Source organism: Schistocerca nitens, chromosome 11 (genome assembly GCF_023898315.1).
Source record: "Schistocerca nitens isolate TAMUIC-IGC-003100 chromosome 11, iqSchNite1.1, whole genome shotgun sequence".
Taxonomy (NCBI): domain Eukaryota; kingdom Metazoa; phylum Arthropoda; class Insecta; order Orthoptera; family Acrididae; genus Schistocerca; species Schistocerca nitens.
The window spans coordinates 158,591,424-158,612,294 of record NC_064624.1 but is presented as its reverse complement, the minus strand read 5'-3'; the positions used below and the strand labels follow the sequence as shown (position 1 = coordinate 158,612,294).

Below are 20,871 nucleotides of genomic sequence, written 5' to 3'. Positions count from 1 at the left end.
CAAAGACTGCAAAACCACGTTCGTGATGAACTAACCTGTTGATGCTACGTACTGATGTGCCTGATGCTAGTACTGTAGAGCAGTGTGTCTCATGTCAACACAAGTACCGAAGTCCAAATTACCTTCCTTCAATTGGGCCAACTGGCTGTGAATCGAGGAAGTACAGTACATAATGTCTGAGGAATGTTTCCTGAAAGTTTGGCTGTACCTTTTTTTAACACCCTGTATACTTTATACCTCCCCCCTGATCTGATAAATTATATTCCCATTTATAATTATTAAATTTGTTTGAGAAGAAATACAACTTTACTGTTCATTAAAACTGAGCTCTTTGGCTGCCCTACAAAATCGTACTTTAGTTTCTTCTATTCAGTTCATCCCCAAAATAACTTTCTCATTGGAATCAGCTGTCACAAAGTATCCCTGGATAAATGTTAGGTTATTGATTCTGACAGTAGAACCTACTTACTCACAACTTCACTGTAACTCCTCATTGCCACTTTAATCTAAATCCCCATCACAGACAACTCAACAAAATCTGTTTGTGCTTTGTTCTACCCCTTAACTTTCATACACATCACAAATTGGAATTCCAATTCAATTAATTCCCTCACAACTTATCAGTTTCCATATGAATGTCTGAACTGCCTTGTCTCTTACTATCGTCCTTATTTTCTTCATCATACAAAACATATTTCTCAATTTCTGTTAAGCCTGCATCTATTATTTCATCTTTATCTGTGTGTCTTTCTACTCTTAGTTGCATGCTACTCACAGCAGTATTAGTATGTTCTAAGTTATCTGAATTGTTTCTTGTCTCTCCCCACCATTCTGGATGCAAACTTTCACATACCCTTTCCACTGCATTTATCATCGTACCATTTCTACTTTCATTATAACAATGGTTCCAAGTTACTTTTAAAATTTCATTCCTTATGCATTTATCAAACACTTTTTTTTTCTTCATAACAACTACCTGTAATCAATAATATCAACTGGTAAAATCTTACTCTTACATCATCTCTCATCACAGTTCTGGCCTAAGTATGCATAATTATCATCACTGTTCTCATAACTACCTCCCTCGAAAACACTCTCTCGAACTTCTACATATATTGTACCATCTTAATCCTTTATACAAATCTATTTCACTTCCTATTTTCTGCTCGACATCATTACAATATCTTCACTATCCTGATTACTGATAATCACTAATCTCATCATAACCATTTAATACATTCCTTTCACTCTCTTTACTGTTAACATCTAATGCAATCCCCCCGCCAGGTACATGATTGTAGCATCAACATTAGTTGTAAACTCTTCATCTATATCTGCTACAACATTAGTCATTAACTTATGTAAGCCAAATCCATCAAAATCATTGTTATCGTTGTCCTCTCCCATCAAACTTTTATTACTGAATACACTGTAAAGATTCACTAGAGATCTTGCATTTGATTCTATGTCCACACTATGAGTAAACTTTTTGTGATGTTCTTCATCCATATATCTATATTCATACCAAGTGGGCATTGATTTAAATCAATAGGAAAAGTTGAAAATCTGTGCTGGACTGAGATTCAAACCCAGTTCTAATGCTTACTAGGCAGACCCTCTGACCACTAAGCCATCCAGACACAGTTACTATCGCAACTGCTTGGACTACCCAGCATGCCTCCCATCAGACACAAATTCTCAAAGTATCCACACATTACTAATGTAGTGTCCCTCTTGATTGGTAGTCCATGATGGATACATTGAGAATTTGTGTCTGAAGGGAGGTTTGCTAGGGTAGTCCGTGCAGTTGCAGAGATCACTCTGTCCAGATGGCTCAGTGGTCAGAGCATCTGCCTAGTAAGTACGAGATTTGGCTTCAAATCCCTTTGTGTCTTAATTCATAAAGGCTGTTGGATCAAATTGGTGTCTGTTGTTTAAGACATGTATGAAAGAACTATATATATATATATATATATATATATATATATATATATATATATATATATATATATATATATATTACTATTATGGAGCGTTTGAGTAATTACAAAATTACCCCAGGTGGTAACAAATCCTACGCCATCAGTGGCGCAACTAGTCTATCGGATTCTGGGGAGACTAGGCTGAAACGCTATATCCCAAACCAGAGGAAATCGAAGTCTTTTGACCGACTCATGCCCAAGGTCGAAACATTTTTTGACACTATCAATATTAACTCTCTCGACACCAGGAAAACTCTATAAATTAGGAGACACACTAAAAGAACAAAATATCAAAATTTTAGCCCTGCAAGAAACAAGGTTGCCTGATGAGAATACCATGGATTTTGGAAACTACCGATTGTTTAAAAGTAAAACAGACAAAAGAATTCTTAAAAACACTCCACATCTGGGTGTTGCATTCGCAATTTCGGAAGACATTCTTGGCTCCGTAATCGAAGTAAATCCAGTAAACAACAGACTAATGACAATTTCCATGAAATGTGCAAATAAAGTGTACTGTTTAATTAATGCACACATGCCTATCAACCAGGAGAATAAAACAAATCCAGAAAAAGTAAATAAGTCATGGGAAGTGTTAGAGAATACAGTCTCCAAAATTCCTCAAAATTATGTAAAGATTTTAATGGGTGATTTTAATGTGCAGTTAGGGAAAGAGAGAAAATTTAGAAAAACGGTCGGTGATTTCCCTGCACATAAATGGACCAATCAAAATGGAAAGAGGCTGGTAGAATTTTGCAGAAATTTCAATCTCAAAATTATGTCAAGTCATTTTAAGAAAAAACCTTCAAAACAAAAGACATGGCGATCACCTAACAAGGACATAGGTGAATTCCAAATTGACCATATTGCAATCTCGTATCCATGTCACAAAGAAATTTTAAATGTTCAAGTTCGTAAAGGCGCCAATATTGACTCAGACCATTACTTAACCCGTGTGAAACTAAAGCTAAAACCCCAAAATTTCAACAAAAGGACACCATTAATCCCCAAATTTGACACCAGTAAAATCCAACCATCATTATTAGCAGACGAATTTGACAAAACAAGTGCACAAAATTGGGAACAACTCAAACACAAGATTATCAAAACAGCTCAAGATCAAATTCCTTTACGAAAACACAAGAAACATGCTTGGTGGAATGAAAACTGTGATCATGCAATTAAAGCCAGACAAGAGGCATTTAAAGCATGGAATAGCAACAAGACAGAAGACACATATGATACATTCATGGCAACTAGAAAAGACACTTCAAAACTAATTAGACAAACAAAAAGACAATATGAGAATAGTCAACTCTTAGAAATTGAAGAAGATTTTCCGAAATACAATACCAGAAATTTTTATAAAACTTTTAAAACCAAAATAAAGGGGTACCAACCCCAGAAGCTTTGCTTCAAGAAGGAAAATGGACAGTTGGCTCTTAACAACCAAGAAAATTGCAAAGAACTTTCTAAATATTTTAAGAATCTTCTAAATTGCCCCGAGCCCACAGAAAGATTTCCACCAAAAATTCCCCAACAATGCAATCCAGTTTCACTTGCACCAAATGAAGAGGAAATCATTAAAGAAATTCATAGGTTGAAAAACAACAAAGCATCTGGTGAAGATGGAATTGTTGCAGAACTTTTAAAGGCAGCTGGTCCAAAAACCGTTAAAGAAATTACTTCAATCATGCAAAACATTTGGCAAACTGAAAAAATTCCTGATGAATGGAAAACCGCCTTGATTCACTCACTTCATAAGAAGGGAGACAAAACTGATGTTAATAATTACAGAGGAATTTCTCTTCTTCCAGTCACATACAAAATCCTCTCTCAATGTCTTCTGAACCGAGCACAACAGCAACTTGAATGGAAAATTGGCGAATATCAAGCAGGTTTCAGGCCAAATAGATCTTGCCCAGAACAGATTTTAGTCCTCAAACTAATTCTCAGACATCAAAAAATTTACAATAAAAAACTAGTTTGTACCTTTGTAGATTTTAGAAAGGCTTATGACTCAGTGGATCGTGAATCTCTTTTCCAAATTGTGAAAGAACAAGGCCTGGATCCTAAAACCACGGCAATTATCAGAGACACGCTAACTGGTACAAAATCAAAAGTAAAGTTCAGAGGAGAAATTTCAGAATCCTTTGAAATAAAAATAGGCGTGAGGCAAGGTGATGGACTCTCTCCGTTGCTATTTAACTGCGTTCTAGAAAAAGTAATACAAGAGTGGCGCGAACGAAAATTGGAGTTCAAAATTGACCAACCAGTGAAATTAGGACGAACAAATATTCGAATAGACTGTTTGGCCTTTGCAGACGACTTGGTTATTCTAACGCAGGACATCCAAATTGCTCAGAAACAAATAGAAATCCTTAAAGAAACAGCAGAAAGAGTAGGTCTCCAAATCTCATTTGAAAAAACACAGTATATGACTAGCAACAAACTGGCACCCAAACTTTTGGAAACTAAGTATGGAAAAATCAAAAGAGTTTCGCAATTCAAATATTTAGGTGAAACAATCTCAGAGACTGGTCTAGAAAAAATTGGAAATGAAATTCGTTGTCAAAAGATGGAGACAGCTTTTAGACTTACAAAAGACATCTACAACAAAAAATGTCTCTCGAGGTACTCTAAATTGAGACATTACAACACGGTCATAAAACCAGAGTGCCTTTATGGGGCTGAAACGCTAATTTTAAACAGAAAAAAGGACATTCAAGAAATCCAAAAAAGAGAAAGAAAAGTAATCAGAAAAATTCTAGGTCCAAAATATACTGAAGAAGGAACATACAGGCTAAGAGCAAATAGTGAAATTCAACAATACACCAGCATATATTCAGATATGAAAAAACGCAGATTAAAATTTTATGGGCATATTAAAAGACTGGATGCTACCAGACTAACTAAACAAGTAGTGGAATTCTACGAAAATCGAAGTAAAGCTAAATTTGAGACAATAAAATGGATTGCTGCTATAAAAGAGGACATGAAAGAGGCAGATATAAAACAAGATGAAATTCAAGACAGAAAATTATTTAGGCAAAAAATTCATGACTGGGTAGTTGGTCAAGCTGAAAAACCAAAGAAAACTGGAACCACATGGTCTGATGAAAGGAAAAGAGCTCATTCCGAGAGAATGAAAACAATTTGGGCAGAGAGAAAGTCTAAAAGAAAATAACTGAATGCCCCGTGATTGTACTTCGCGTGGTCCAGTAGGGCCCAAACGTGAATAATATATATATATATATATATATATATATATATATATATATATATATATATATATATATACTGTGACTTACCAAGCGAGAAAGCGCTGGTAGATAGACACAATAAAAAACACACAAACACACACACAAATTTCAAGATTCACAACCCATGGTTGCTTCATCAGGAAAGAGGGAAGGAGAGGTAAAGACGAAAGGATGTGGGTTTTAAGGGAGAGGGTAAGGAGTCATTCCAATCCCGGGAGCGGAAAGACTTACCTTAGGGGGAAACAGGGACAGGTATACACTCGCGCACACATACACATATCCATCCGCACATATACAGACATATGTCTGCTTGTGTCTGAGCAGGTGAACGAACCGGAGGATATAAGCTGAACATGGACAAAAGCAAAACGAGGATAATGGAATGTGTTCAAATTAAATCAGTTAATGCTGATGGAATTAGATCAGGAAATGAGACATTTAAAGTAGTAGATGATTTTTGCTATTTGGGAAGCAAAATAACTGATGATAGCTGAAGTAGAGGATGCAATCTGTTAACTCCAAGTATAGATTTAAGTGTCAAGAGATCTTTTTTGAAAGTATTTGCATGGAGTTTACCCACGTATGGAAGTGAAACATGGACAGTGAACAGTTTAGACAAGAAGGGAATAGAAGCTTTCAAAATGTGGTGTTACAAAAGAATACTGAAGATTAGATGTGTACATCACATAGATAATGAGGAGACACTGAACAGAATTGGGAGGAAAGAAATTTGTGGCATAACCTGACTAAGAGAAGGAATCGGTTGGTACAATTCATTCTGAGAAATCAGACGATCACCAGTTTAGCACTAGCGGGAAGTGTGGTGGTAAAAGTTGCAGAGGGAAACCAAGACATGAATATAGTATACAGATTCAGAAATATGAACTGAAGAGCCAAAGAAATTGAGACAACTCCGTAATATCGTGTAGGGCCCCTGTGAGCAGGCAGAAGTGCTGCAGCATGACGTGGCATGGACTCGACTAATGTCTGAAGTAATGCTGGGGGGATTGACACCACGAATCCTGCAGGACTTTCCGTAATTCCGAAAAAGTACAAGGGAGTGGAGATATCTTCTGAACAACATGTTGCAAGGCATCTGAGATCTGCTGAATAATGTTCATGTTTGGGGAGTTTGGTGGACAAGAGAAGAAACTCAGAAGAGTGTTTCTGGAGCCACTTTGCAGCAACTCTGAACGTTTGGGATGTCGCATTGTCCTGCTGGAATTTGCCCAAGTCCATCAGAATGCACAACATGAATGGATGCAGATGATCAGACAGGATGCTTATGTACGTGTCACCTGTAAGAGTCATATCTAGACATATCATGGGTTCCATATAACTGCACACGCCCAACACCATTACAGAGCCTCTACCAGCTTGAACAGTCTGCTGCTGATGTGCAGGGTCTATGGATTCATGAGGTTGTCTCCGTACCCATACATGTCCATCTATTCAATACAATTTGAAATGAGACTTGTCTGACCAATTAACATGTTTCCAATCATCAACAATCCGATGGTGGTGTTGACAGGCCCAGGCAAGGTGTAAGGCTTTGTGTTGTGCAGACATCAAGGGTACACGAGTGGGCCTTCGGTTCCAACAGCCCATGTTTTGTTGAATGGTTTGCACACTGACACTTGCTGATGGCCTAGCATTGAAATCTGCAGCCAATATCAGAAGGGTTGCACTTCTGTCACGTGGTTTTGCTATATACAATTGTACGTTTGAGATAATTGGTCTCACAATCTACTGCAGAGCACACTTTTATTTAGTGGAAATTTGGAAATTTGTGGTAAGTTCTATGGGACCAAACTGCTGAGGTCATCGGTCCCTAAGCTTATATATTATTTAATGTAAGTTAAACTAACTTATGCTAAGTACAAGACACACATCCATGCCCAAGGGAAGATTCGAACCTCCAATGAGTGAACCGTAACAAGGCGCATCAGACAACATGGCTACCCCGCGTGGCTTATCTAGTGCTGTCCAGTTTTGTAACGAATGTACACCTGGAATGGGCACTGTCCCTTGGAGGTAAACAGGTGCTCATAAACGGTAATGTAAGGCTCACAGATACAAGACAAAATACCTGGACCAATGAACATTTGAAACACAGCCCATATACGTTCAGCTTTTGATCCAGAAACTGCTTTTCCTTCTTCTCTTGTAACTTTATCATCAGACCAGAGGTGCACCAAAATACCACAAAATCATGAAAAGCTCATTTTGGCTCAAAAAATGGGTAATCAATATCCATCTGATTGAAATTTGCTCAGAAGTTTCACATGTGCCATGTGTAAACCAGCTATTATTAGTAGACCAAAGAATACCATGGTTCTACAGAGTCAATTTTAGTCAAGCATTCAAGATATGGGTATAGAATTTCACTCTGTTGTGCACAATCATTTGTATGCACTATAGCAGATTCTGCATGTGACAGGTGATGAAAATTCCGACACACTCTGCCCTTCTTTGTATTTGTGGTCTAAGGTAACATGGACTATGTGCAGTTTCGGTGTTACACTCTTGGAAGTCTGCTTGATCAACAGGTACTATGTCATAGGTCATCTGTCCACTACTAGATACAGGAGTAAGCACACTAGTTTCGTGAATACCATTATCATTATCTTCACACTTATTAACATCCACCTCATCTCCAACCTGTATATTTTCCTGTCGCATCTACAACAGCAACCTTTCATTTCTGTTTCCAAAAATTGTTTCGTTATCTTTATCATGCTTATGTATATCTGCTAAAACCTGTTTGAGTCTATAGTCCCTTTCAAAGGGTAGATCATGATCCATTATGAATCAAATATAACACCACACCTTACTTCAACAAAACACAGTTCTTAACTATGAATTTGTTCCAACCATGCATTAGTATGTATTTTCTATGAATTGGTTATAACAGTGGACATATAAATGTTGGTTGTGAAGATAAATTGTTACCAAGTTTTTATTTCCATAGTAAAGAAATATAATATTGGAAATCATATATTACATACCCAGAATATTTTCTGGCCCTATTGGAAAAATTTCAAATTGTACTAGAACAGTGATACACGCATAAATGATTTGCCCACCTATAATAAAGAGTCCATAAAAAGCATATCAGAAGGATGTGAACCATATGTCCAAACTGTTTCTTTGTAGGTAAAAGAGTCTTGAAGTCTAGAAGGACCCCAGTCAACAAACAAGGCTTAACTTGCAGTTTCTTGATGATAGCAATTTGAGGTGTGTATCTTTTGCTGCAGTTAACTGTAACTGAAAGGAAATCTCAGGTTTTCTGTACTGTCAGGCAATTCCTGTTTTGTTGCTCATATGAAAATAATGTTGCCAAAACTTTTGATTGCTTTAGAATTGTTATTTATGAGGGCTGATCAACAAAGAGTGAGACTGTTGTTTTTTGACGGATGTTTATTACTCTATTTCAATATTTACATGGTCTTACTTGAAGTACTTCCCTCCTACTTGAATTCACTTTTGATAACATCTCTGCCAGTCCTGCAGGTATTCTTTGTCAGGTCCTTGAGAGTCATCTGACTTTTTATGAGCACTGCTTCAGAGTTTTCAAATCGAATGCCAGAAAGCTTTGCCTTTAGTGATGGGAAATGTGATGCCACACACTGTTCTGATGAAGTCGCCACCGACACTGAGAAAGCTCTAGTCACTTCCTCGCTTCCTCAGTTTAGCCAATACTGACTTGCACTATGCTGCTGTAACCGTAGTATGAAGGGGAGTTTCATTCTGGTAAGTCATTCCACCACAGTGGAGACATGTGATCAACATCACTTTCCTGCAGATGGAACAACTCTGTCATTTTTGGTGTTGGAGAACCAGGCGATTTACTCAATTTGCTATCTCATTTTTCTTTAGCATAATTATCATGCAGCCATGATTCTTCACTGGTGATATCCAATTACAGAAATGCACCTCCTCTATCAGAAAAGAGACACAGCACCTTACAGCTTCTCTCCATTTGCACAGCCTTTCGTTTGAGAGCCAACAGATGTGACACAATGGGCACAGTACGGGTCATATGGAGATGGAGATGGCAACGCATAATTGTAAAAACACTGCCATATGAAATTCTCAACACTTCACTGAGGTTGTGTAATGTTCTCTGCCAGTCCTCTCGGACAGTCACACCAGCTGTGTTGACATTGACTTATGTCACAGCAGAAGCCAAAACAACAGGCCTGCCTTCCTCAGCATGGACAATTCGGCCCTCTTTGAATTCCTTTAACTACCTAAACACGGTTGCATGAGGCAGTGCATCTTCAACCTACACTTGTTGCAGTTTTTTGTTTCAGTAACTGTATGGTTTAAGTGAACACAGAATTTTATTGTGCTGAACTGCTCCTCTCATATCACCTCCACTATCTGGTATGCAAAATGCAAATAACAGCTGCCTAGTGATATGAGAGTGCTGCCGCCTGTGGATATTATACATAAAAACTTGCCCTTTTCAAATGTTATGGTACAGATAGGGAACTTATAAGGGAAGCTAGGGCAAAAATCAACCTGTCTTTATTAACCAGCCCTCATATTCGCATAAAAAACCAGCACACATTTCATGTCTGAAAATGAATTTAACATTGACCTCTACAGACTTGAAAAATTCTAGTCTCCCTCAGCTGTTGGCACAATTCCTTGCTAGTTTACAGTGATACAGGCATGAGTGCAGGCACTGTTTAACAAAGTAACTGCATTCCTTAGAATTAAAAGTGTAGTAGTTCTCCAGTAAAGGTTACAGAATTAGATTTTTAAATCGTTAAAATCACTTCATAATAATAAACATGCTGAAATAATACTGTTATCATTGGCAAAACATTCAAAATACCTTTCCACAGTAATAAATTTACAAAAAATTATAACTTTTTAAATATAAATTTGATTTTGGTGTTTACATAAGTCCTGCACTTTTACATAAAGCTGAATAGTATCTAAAATTAGATTTTGATGTCTAAATTTTCTGAGTTTCAGCTCTTGCTTACATTCCTTGTGCATGCTTTTGAGTGGATACTATATTTCATGACAATTAAACATAATTCATCATTATTGTGCTCAGAGTATCATTATTCCTTCAATTTAGATACAAAATTATATTTTAGTGTGTTCTTATTAAGCTGCTGCACTTCACATATGCGTTACAAAGTGATATCACACAGTCGTACTTGTTTTCGTTAAGTCAACTCTGTTACTTTCCAATAATTAACACAGGAGTTTGACGAAAAATACTGGCACATCATGCAAAATGTGTGCTTAAACATAAATGCAGGTGCTAGGGAGGTCTGCTGGTTTTGTCCTCATATTTGACCACAACTGGCACCTGTGCTATGTTTTCAATACATTGCAAGTGTCAGTCCTTGTCAGAACAGCTTGTTCTGTGTAGTTGTTAGTTCATTACATAAGAGCTAAGTGAACTGGAATGTTGGTTAACCATGGTTAGTTTTTAGTGTTTCAAGAGTCACCTAGCAAATATTGATACCACTTACAGCAGAAGCGGAAACAGATTATCTGCTAAGTCACAATGTGGCCACAAATGTGTGCAGAGTGTCCATCATGTGGACACTCACTGAAGAGAACTGTGAAGGAAAAATAAGAGGGTGCAAAGGTCATTGCAGAACTGAGCGCCGCACACACAAACCCTGCCAGCACCAAAGCAACACAAAGGGAGCTCCATAAGCAGAGAACCACATGTTATGCTGCAGTTCCAGAACCACTGATCAGTGATGGAAATGCCCTTAACAGGAAAACACAGTGCCAAAGCCATAAAACCTGAATGATGGACTAGTGGAAGAATGATGGAGTAGTGGAAGAAAGTACGGGGTGGCACAAAAATAATGCATGGATTTGAAACTAGTGTAACTGGCTCTATTTTCATCACATACAAAATGTACTCACATCACTACAATTGGTAATGTAACCAATTTATAAATTGTCACGTTTTTCATGTTGTAAAAACGCCAGGCAGATAGCGGCCTTCTTTATAAATACACATTAAAAGTCTTTCTTCGAAGCTCACCATCAATTTCATCAACATGTAGTGAAACTGCAGGAGTTTCTTAACGTATTGCAACTTTCACGTCACTGAGTGTATGAGGTTTGTTACAGTACACTTTACTTTTTGGGTAACCCATAAGAATAAGTCACAAACTGACAAATCTGGCGAGCGTGGTGGCTCACTAAACATGAGACCAAATGTTGGGGAAACATTTCTTCAAAAACTACCAAAGGGATCATTAGCCGTGGGGGGTGTTGTTGGAACCACGTGTCTGCCATGTTCATCCCTATACTGTCCTGTTGTGGATGCATGAAATTGCGTATCATTGCAACTTAATGTACAGCATTCACTGTTACAGTAACACAACTTTCTTCACAAAAATAAAGCCGAACTATTCCCACTTTGGACACTTCACATGCTGCACACTGACTTCCGATGCACGTCTTGCGGGTTGTCTGCTGCCCAGTAGTGACAGTTTCGTTTGTTTACATAACTGTCTGTGAAATTGCACTTCATCGCTCATCATCAACACATCATCATGAGCAGCAAGTACATAAAGCGTTCTCTCACAAAACTGTCTCTGTTCATCATAATCAACATCATGAATCTTCTGCACCATCATAATTTTCTAGGGATGAAAACATAACTCATTCTTCAGGATGTGCTGTAGCAAGCGACGAGAAAAGTCCAGAGTTGAAGCGCGGCATCTAATAGAGTAGCAAGGACTCGGAAGAACAGAGTCTCTACTCTATCGACTTTCCCTGCACGTACACCATGTGAGAACGACTAGGTAATGTCTGCTTCATGAATGACTTGGTTGTGCAACCAGAGGCAACCCAGTGCAACATTCTGCTGTAATCAGGTTTTCAACCATTTATCAGAACATTGAAATGTGTATGGAAAAGTCGTTGAACTGTCATCATGGAGTCATTACTTTTTAAAAAATGTTCAGTATCGAAAATGCTATGACGCATGGTCCACTGCACCATTACTACTGACACTGAAGGCTCTAACCTACAAAACAACTGGTCCACCACCTCTGTCATTCTGCTCACACACTACACAAGCCAAATCCACTTTTTGTGCCATTAGTTGGATGAGTCTTGTTTCACACTGTTTACAACTTCTAGCCAAGTTTCCACCCAAGAGTGAAACATGCAGGTTCTGTGTTTATTTGTTTACCTCATACTCCATTATTTATTTTTAATGCTGCACGTATGTGTGCGTGTGTGTGTGTTGTATGATGATGATTCTGATGATGATGTTACGAGAAGAGAGAGGATAAAACACATTGCCAGAACAGGGTCTAGTACTCACAGATAGCACAAAGGGCACTGTCAAACTTGACATCCCCATCTGATGGGTGGTTCACTATCATAGTGTCACATGAGACACTGCAGATAGTTTTGGTATTTGACCCAAGCCACTGGCACAAATTCTGGTGATCAAGAACTTAACACCACTACCTCTTCTTCCCTTGCTGTCCAAATACTGGCAGTGAAAAGTTTTCCCACAATCAGGATTTGAACCAGCTTACCCCCAGGTTGAGGAATCACCGCAAAAGAGTGCGTTAGAGACCTTGACCATGAGGGTGGGCACATGGAGGGGGTTTGGTGATGATTTGAGCAACTATATAGTGGTATTCCACTGTGGTGACTTCTTTCATTCATCCCCACTGACTGCAGCCAATGATGCGCTGCACCCGCCAGACATCAGCAGCTCCTGTCAGTTAATGTACCACAGCTTTTCTCCAGCATCTGTACTAGTAACTTTTGCTGCAGGTAGCTTTTTGACCTCGACCAGGAGCCATGCACTCTTAACTGTCTTTGTTCCCACTTCTACAAGGAAATGTCTCCCAGCAGCACTCACAACAACTCTGCCTGCACAATGACACGTGGTTTACCTTAGCCATCATGCCTCACTGGCGTTAGCTTTAATGGTAAAGCTTGATATCGAGAGTCAGTTATCATAGTTACTCGAAGCCCGGCAAGCGGAAGGAATTCTACAATCACGCTGTTTGAGTCATGATCTTTTGGAAGGTTCAGTACTAGAAAAATGTAACACCAGATACCTGACACATCCCTCCAGTATTGGTGCTGGAGTACTAAGCATGCGAAGTGATTATTAGTGCAGTGATGTGATAGTGAGTGCTGGTAGTACCAGTTGACCTATTTTACAATTCACGCACCTGGATGTTTTGGCACCCTTTCACCAACAAGTGTGCCCAAAGACAAATTCCTTTCTGACTGTGCTGGTTCCCTTCATTGCCAGACAAATTCATTCTTTAGTTTTAATTTTATTTTGTATAGTAACCAAAATATATCTCCTTTGTTTGTGTGAGTCGTGTGTAAGGAATGAACACTAGCGAGTGCATCTCTCATCTGTCCCTGACATACCAGGTCCCATGCATGAGCTCAACTTAATATTTTTAGAAACTGTAAGATACTGAACATTGGCTCAGTGATATCTTATGTGGTCATTTAAATTAGTAATCGGTTCATGTATGTTATAATAGCACTAAAGACAGGATTATTTCCATAAAAATCAACCCCAAGTTTCATTTCACTGGCTGTGACGTTTCCCTCTTTCCTCACAAACTACTCCCAATCCAGGGCCTGTCACTACCATTCTAATTACCAGTGCCAACAACTCGACCATTACTACTTATGAGGTACATACCTGGTCGCTCAACTTCTGCTTTCATCTTGAACTCCTGTGGAACTTCATAGTAGCAAATATGTTGTGGACCCCATTCTGGGCATCGATTATCTTGGCCATTACTGTCTACTGGCCAACATAGCAAAGTGTTATTTAGTTGACAGCACCTTCAGCACGTCCATCTGCTGCAGTGCCCATACGTTTCGCTGTGATGCACCTGGCATATTCAGACCCATATGCTGAGCTTCTTGCAAAATTGCACAGAATGAGTTTGAAGAGCAGCCCATCAACAGCATGCTTTGCCCTTCCAAAAGCCATTTGGCCTGAGCTCCTCACCTCACCCCCTAGAAAAGCGGTTACTGGTGCCTGTGTGGTAGTTATCATAAGCTCGACATCTGCACCATTCCACTCCTATGCAGCACCTTGGAAGCAACTACCTTCAGTAAGATAAACTACGTCAAAAACTGCATCCAAGGCCCGGTCGCCTCAGAGGACGTTGAACTAATAACCATAATTGTGCCGCTTGACCTGTTCAATAGCACAGTTGACATTCATACTCTGCAGTACTGTACAAACTTGGCAGCGATTTTTAGACATCATCTTGTGCGGTGCACTAGATCCTTTTGTATACTTAGATGATATATTCATCTACCCCACGCCAGCCGGTGTGACCGAGCGGTTCTAGGCACTTCAGTCTGGAACCGCGCGACTGCTACGGTCGCAGGTTCGAATCCTGCTTCGGGCATGGATGTGTGTGATGTCCTTAGGTTAGTTAGGTTTAAGTAGTTCTAAGTTCTAGGGGACTGATGACCTCAGATGTTAAGTCCCATAGTGCTCAGAGCAAGGATACTGCCAACAAGCCCATGAAGTTTTTCTCAGTGGTAATAGCCAACACTAAAAAATGTGTTTTTGGGGCAAACGAGGTTGAATTTCTCGTACGTCCCAACTGCTGTTTCCCACCTCTCCCCAAGAAAGTACAGGCAGTAGCGAACTTCCCACAGCCTACCACTTACAAAGGACTCTGGTGTTTAATCAGAATGGTCAGCTTTTTCTGACACCATCTCAAGGATGCCAACAGTACTAAGGAGCCTTTTACTACTGCACTTCATACTGATAAGAGAAAAAGTCATAAAGCAGCCTCTTCAACACAGGGCATGATCAACAGCTTTGAAAAGACAAAATAGGACGTAACCAATGCCGCAGTTTGTCCCACCCACCCTCCTCGCAGTTATTGTAGATAAAAGGCAAAGTGCTATTCGAGTCATCCTCCAGTAACACATGGGCAACATCTGGAAGCTCTTCCAAGCTTTCTGATGCACAACGCTGGTGGGCTGCACACAGATAAAAGTTTCTTGCCGTCTTTGAAACCATTTAGTATTTCCAACTCTCAGTTGAGGGATGCATCTTTACAGTCTGTAATGATCACTGCTAACTCACCATCAGCTTTTGTAGGAAAGATTTAAATCAGATCTCCCCCAACACTTTAGACTACAGGTGTACATTGAGCAATTCCCTACAGAAATCTGGCTTGTCACCAGGGTCAATAATATTGTGGCAGATTGCCTTAGCCATTCCTGCACCACCACCCAGCCACTAAAATACAGTGCTCTAGCTATCACCCAAGTGGATTACACAGACTTCAACTGGTCCCCTCAGGACTCATCAACGTCCATTTACTTCCTGTGCTCAGCTCTGAGTGTAAAATCTGATGGAATATGCTCAAAGATCTATCACAGCCCAAAAGGTCTAGCAGCCCCCTTCAATCTTGTACCTTTCCAAAAATTAGCATGTGACCTTTCTTATGATCTCAGACTCCCTGGGGGCCGTGCATCTGTAGCTCTGATGAAACAGAGCTTTGTCTGGCCAGGCATTAGTGCAAATGCAGCAACTGGGCAAGAGACACCAGTGGTGTCAGGTATCCAGAGTGTTCAGGAAGCCAATGTTAGTTTACAGGAAGAGGGCAGGTGGGAAACATTGACTTAGGGTCATTCATACACCTGAAATGTTTTGACTAACGAATCTCATGTGAAGCAATTACTTTCTCTATTTGGTGACATTGTGTCATAAAATTAGCAAATAACTTGCTTGAACTTTTCGCTGTCAGCTAAGAAAAAGTTCTTTAAATACATATGATTACTTTCATGTTTTTCCTTTTAAATGTCAGTAGGGGCTCCTGCATATAGAGAGTTGGTTTTTCATGTTAATTGTATGTTTCAATGTATTAAAGTTCGTTATAAGCAGCTTTCTGAGGTGAAAGGAACTCACTGTAATGAATTATGACAAAATATGAGAGTTAATTAGTTTTTAGGTGGAATTTAGGAAGTTTTAATGGCAAGTAAATGAACACTTTGACGAGGGGACACTGTTATCTGTTTGTATCTTCTACACTGACTTTTGGATTTTTATGTGTTATGGAAGGGAGGTATTTGATTTGTCATTGGGCAGATGGGTATTCAAAACTGCTCACAGATTCACTTCCATGACATTTTCCTTCATTTGGCATGTGTGTTTATGGTAAAGTGTAACAATCTTGATGTTTTGTGCAGGAGTCTTCCTCCAGAAGAGAAAGGAAGGAAGCTGATTGAGTCAGCTCGGGTGGGTGCAGTGCAAGAGCTGCGGGCACTGGTGGCAGCAGGGGCGGACGTGAATGCTTGGGACGAGGAGAAGAGGACTGCCCTGCAGTGGGCAGGAATGGGTGGACACGTAGAGGCAGTGAGGTCTCTACTGGAGGGTGGTGCCGAGGTAGGGATCAGGAATATAAGGCAGAACACGCCTCTTCATGCAGTTGCAGATACTGGCCATGCAGCTGTGATTAGGCTACTGACATCATATTCTGCAGACCCTAACGCCAGAGGTAATTTGGGGAGGACACCGCTGCACTGGGCAGCATACTGTGGTCATATTGAGGCAGCAGTTGCATTGCTGGAGGCAGGAGCCAACAAATGGGCCAGGGATGACAGTGGAGTCATCCCTCGTCATCTAGCCCGTGAGAATGGCCACCAGCAAATTGTTGATTTGCTGACATGAAGCTTGAAGTCTCACGAACATCTGCAGTAAAGTAAAACTTTGCTGTATATCTTATCATTATTTTTAATATACAGAATAAAAAAAATTGATCATCATTCATTTCTACCCGCCATTATGTAGTACGTATAAGTGCACTGGTAACACCTCTATGGGCTTGACAACAGGAAACATCTCTATCTAATGTAAGTAACCTTCCTTTTGAGAAAGCAGTCTGAACTACACCTATTGACAAACCTTTACATAACTCAAAATTTGAAAATACTCGCTTCATTACCAATAAATTCCAGTTTTCTGTCCTCCCAGTGTGCGATGTCAAACAACTCACTGTAATCCAGCCATATGGTATCTTTGACAACTGCCAATATTTTGATACATACACACCCAATTGTTTTCAACATACAAATGGCAATATATCAGAGGTTCTCAAAGAAGTTAATCTAGCTGTATCCCCTTAAGTTGTTTGACCAAACCTCTACATAATTTGGTTACTGACAGGTAGAGATCGGAACATGTTAAACTAGTGTAAACTGCATCATACCCAGATTACTGCCACATAAGCTATATAGTTGGAATGGGTTTGCGTGGACTAAATTTACTTATCTCTACAATGCAAATGGTGCAATAATTTCTGTATCTAATTATAATACGACATTACTTGCAATATTAAACTCACACCATATTCTTATTGTATGGAATCATATAACCAGTGTACATTTCATAAAGGAGAAGTGGGCAATAACGTAAAATTGAAAGATCCTCACATGGGTGCAAAGCTACTATTATGAAAACATATTAATATCTGTCAGGTAATTATATCACCTTACAGAATGTAACAGCAAATGTTCCCACTTTCCACATTTTCCTTACTTAGATCTTCAGTGAATTTCCCTCAGCCTGGTGTCATGTCAGTACTGTACCTGAGGATCCACCATGCAACCTGAACAACAACTCTAGCTGGGCAGGCGGTATTGCTAACGGCACCCTCCCTGCCCCAGCTGGCAGTTTGCCCAATTAGGGCTCAGATGAAATGTACATCTGATGAGAGGATTACAAAACTACATATGTCACAAGAGACATGAATGGTCCTCGACTCTGAAGGAATAAAAACCAATAATGCTTGTAATATTTTAGAAGATTACTATGCACATAGAAATTCGTAATTATCTAAAACAGATAAGATAACAATAGAACATCAAGTGATGTGGTGCAGTGGTTAGCACTCTGGACTTCAAAACCGCATCCAGCCATCGTGATTAGATTTTCTGGGATATCCTTAAATTGCTTCAGGCAAATGCCAACTTCCTTCCCCATCCTGTCCTAATCCGATGGGAGCAATGACTTTGCTGTTTGATTCCTCTCCCAAATCAATCAACCAACCAACAACAATAGAACCTTGTCTCTCTGGGAGATTGCCACTGACTACCAAATAGTAACCACAGCCCATATTACAACATGCAACGTAGCTCTCATGGAAAGTTAAGAAATTTAGTATCTGAATTTTGAGATAGTTAAACTGTCTACAATGGAGTATAACCTAAAGATTGATTTTAAAATGAAATTTTCACTCTGCAGCAGTGCGTGTGTTGATATGAAACTCACTGTCAGACTGACGTACAAACGCAGGGCCTTTGCCTTTGGGTAAGAGGTGATCTGCCCAAGCACGACTCATGGCCTGCCCTCACAGCTTTACTTCTGCCAGTTTCTTAGGAGAGCTTCTGTGAGGTTTGGAAGGTAGGAGACTAGGTACTGGCAAAAGTAAAACAGTGAGGACGAGTTATGAGTCCTGTTTGAGTACCGCAGTCAGTGCAGCACTTGTCCATGAAATGCAAATATCCCAAATTCAAGTCTGCCTGGCACACAGTTTTAATCTACCATTAAGTTTCAAGACCGATATTGTTTACCATAAACCAATTTGAGAAGTGGCCAGAAGCAGTAATACACACAGAAATAAAAGATTTTACTTGCAAGAAATAAAATCTCTATCTTCATAATATTGTCATGAATACATTTCTTCATAAAAATACAATTGTTCAAAAAACTGAGACTGTGCTTGAGTCAGGACATGGATTTACAGTCGTGAGCACAACAAGAGAAGACACATTTCTTAATTCTGCATACGAAATGTGGGACACATCAGGCAGAATCACACAGGTGAGGCAGAAGTGAAAATCATAGATGCATAGTAAATAAAATTTAGTTTCTCTGGCCCATAAATCAACTTAATAATTCTAACTGAACAGAGGTCTGAATGTGTGAAAAGTGACTTACTGTAAGCATTGGTCAGCAGAAATGTAGATATCTTTGCTAACTGATATTATACAGTTTCTCTGAGTTTAACTGAATGTTAAAGCAAAATATATTTTTCTCAATTTCTGTAAAAGATAAGCTATTCTATATTGAGGCTCGTAATGGCAGCTGCAGACAATGAGCCTTTCTTACTTCAGTGCCTCAATAAAGCTGTCATTCACACAGTAAGTCATCAGCCAGTTTGAGATCTTCATGAGAAGTTTTCATTCAAAAGTGGTTGCACAGTAGTTTTAGTACAGATGATTTGGGTTATTTATGTGCAATATACACTTGGTACGTCGTTATGACAGCAGTGGGTGCTTCGTATGGCATCAGCTATTTTGTGCTCTGAAGCTTCAACAAACAAACAAGATAGGACATTAAATATAATTTTGACATGTGTTGATATAATCATTGAAAGAGTATCTTGAACAGAAGGGCCACATCTATGACAAGCAGCAAGGATTCTGAATTCATCAATCATGTACATTCCATCTCATGCTTTTTTCATATGCATGTGGATGCAGTATTTGTTAACTTGACTTCTAAAAAGGGTGAAGGGTTTGACTCACTGACATTAAATGTAATTTGTGACTGTAATGAGGCTTTCTGCATCAGGAAGAAGCAGCATCTTACCTTGGATGGAGGGTCATCAAAAGAAGTTGGTGTACACCGTGCAAGTCAGTCTGTACCCTTGGTGTTCATATTATATATTAATGACCTGGCAGGCAATAAAAAGAATGTGGGCATTTTTGTAGATGAGTTGCCTGTATAGAAGTGCTGTGTGATAAAAAACACACACAGTTATTCATATCTTAATAAGAGTTAAAAGTGGTGCAGAGATTGACAGTCATGTTAAACGATGAGAAATGCTGTGCACTTCGCAAAATGTTTAATGTAGTATCCTATTTGAATCGGTTAGTGTCAACTGAAATCAGGTATTTCTATAATATCTAGGTGTAACTTTTTGTGGGGATGTAAAATGGAATGATGGTATATGCTCAGTTGTAGATAAAGAGGGTGGCAGACTTTGGTTGCTATGTAGGATCTGGGGAAAGTGTTTATACCTATTTTGCATATTTTTTGGAATATTGCTATGTTGTTAACAACACATGAAATAGACTTAATGAGGTATATTAAACATTTAGAAAAAAAGGGCAGGGTAAATAGTCACAGGATTGTTTGTTCTGCAAGAAAGTGTCACAAGAATGCTAAAAAAAAAAAAAACTGAAACGACAGATCCCTGAAGATATACAAATATCTTTCAAAAGAAAATTTAAAAAAATTGAAAACTGACATTGAATGAGCATTATGGGAATATAGTACGAACCGCTACATAAGAGACAAGATTAGAATAATTACAGCATACATAGAGACAATAATGGTCATTCTTCTCTCTCTCCTCTGCATTTAGTACAATGCAAGGCATCCTTTGCCATTTACTTCAGTGTTTTACAGAGTCTGATTGTTGATACAGAAATGTTCAAAAGCACACCTGAGCAGTGTACAGTAAATGACAGTGATATTAAGATTGATTCATTTGTTTCGCAAATGGAAAAAATATTAACTGTATTGCCTCTGTATGAGGCATACTGTCCCTCTCATTATTGTCGACGTCCCAGTGCAGGAAAACTAAACAGCCAAC

General features: G+C 39.1%; 1 protein-coding gene across 1 annotated transcript in view; it reads left to right on the top strand.

Moving 5' to 3' along the window:
* Nucleotides 1-17,030, top strand: part of LOC126213211 (ankyrin-1-like) — a 415,927-nt gene extending 398,897 nt beyond the window's left edge. The window contains exon 4 of the mRNA XM_049940849.1: nt 16,460-17,030. Coding sequence (XP_049796806.1) covers nt 16,460-16,940 — 481 coding nt within the window. The 3' untranslated portion in view covers nt 16,941-17,030. The remainder of the gene's footprint in view (nt 1-16,459) is intronic.
* The last annotated feature ends 3,841 nt before the right edge of the window (nt 17,031-20,871 follow it).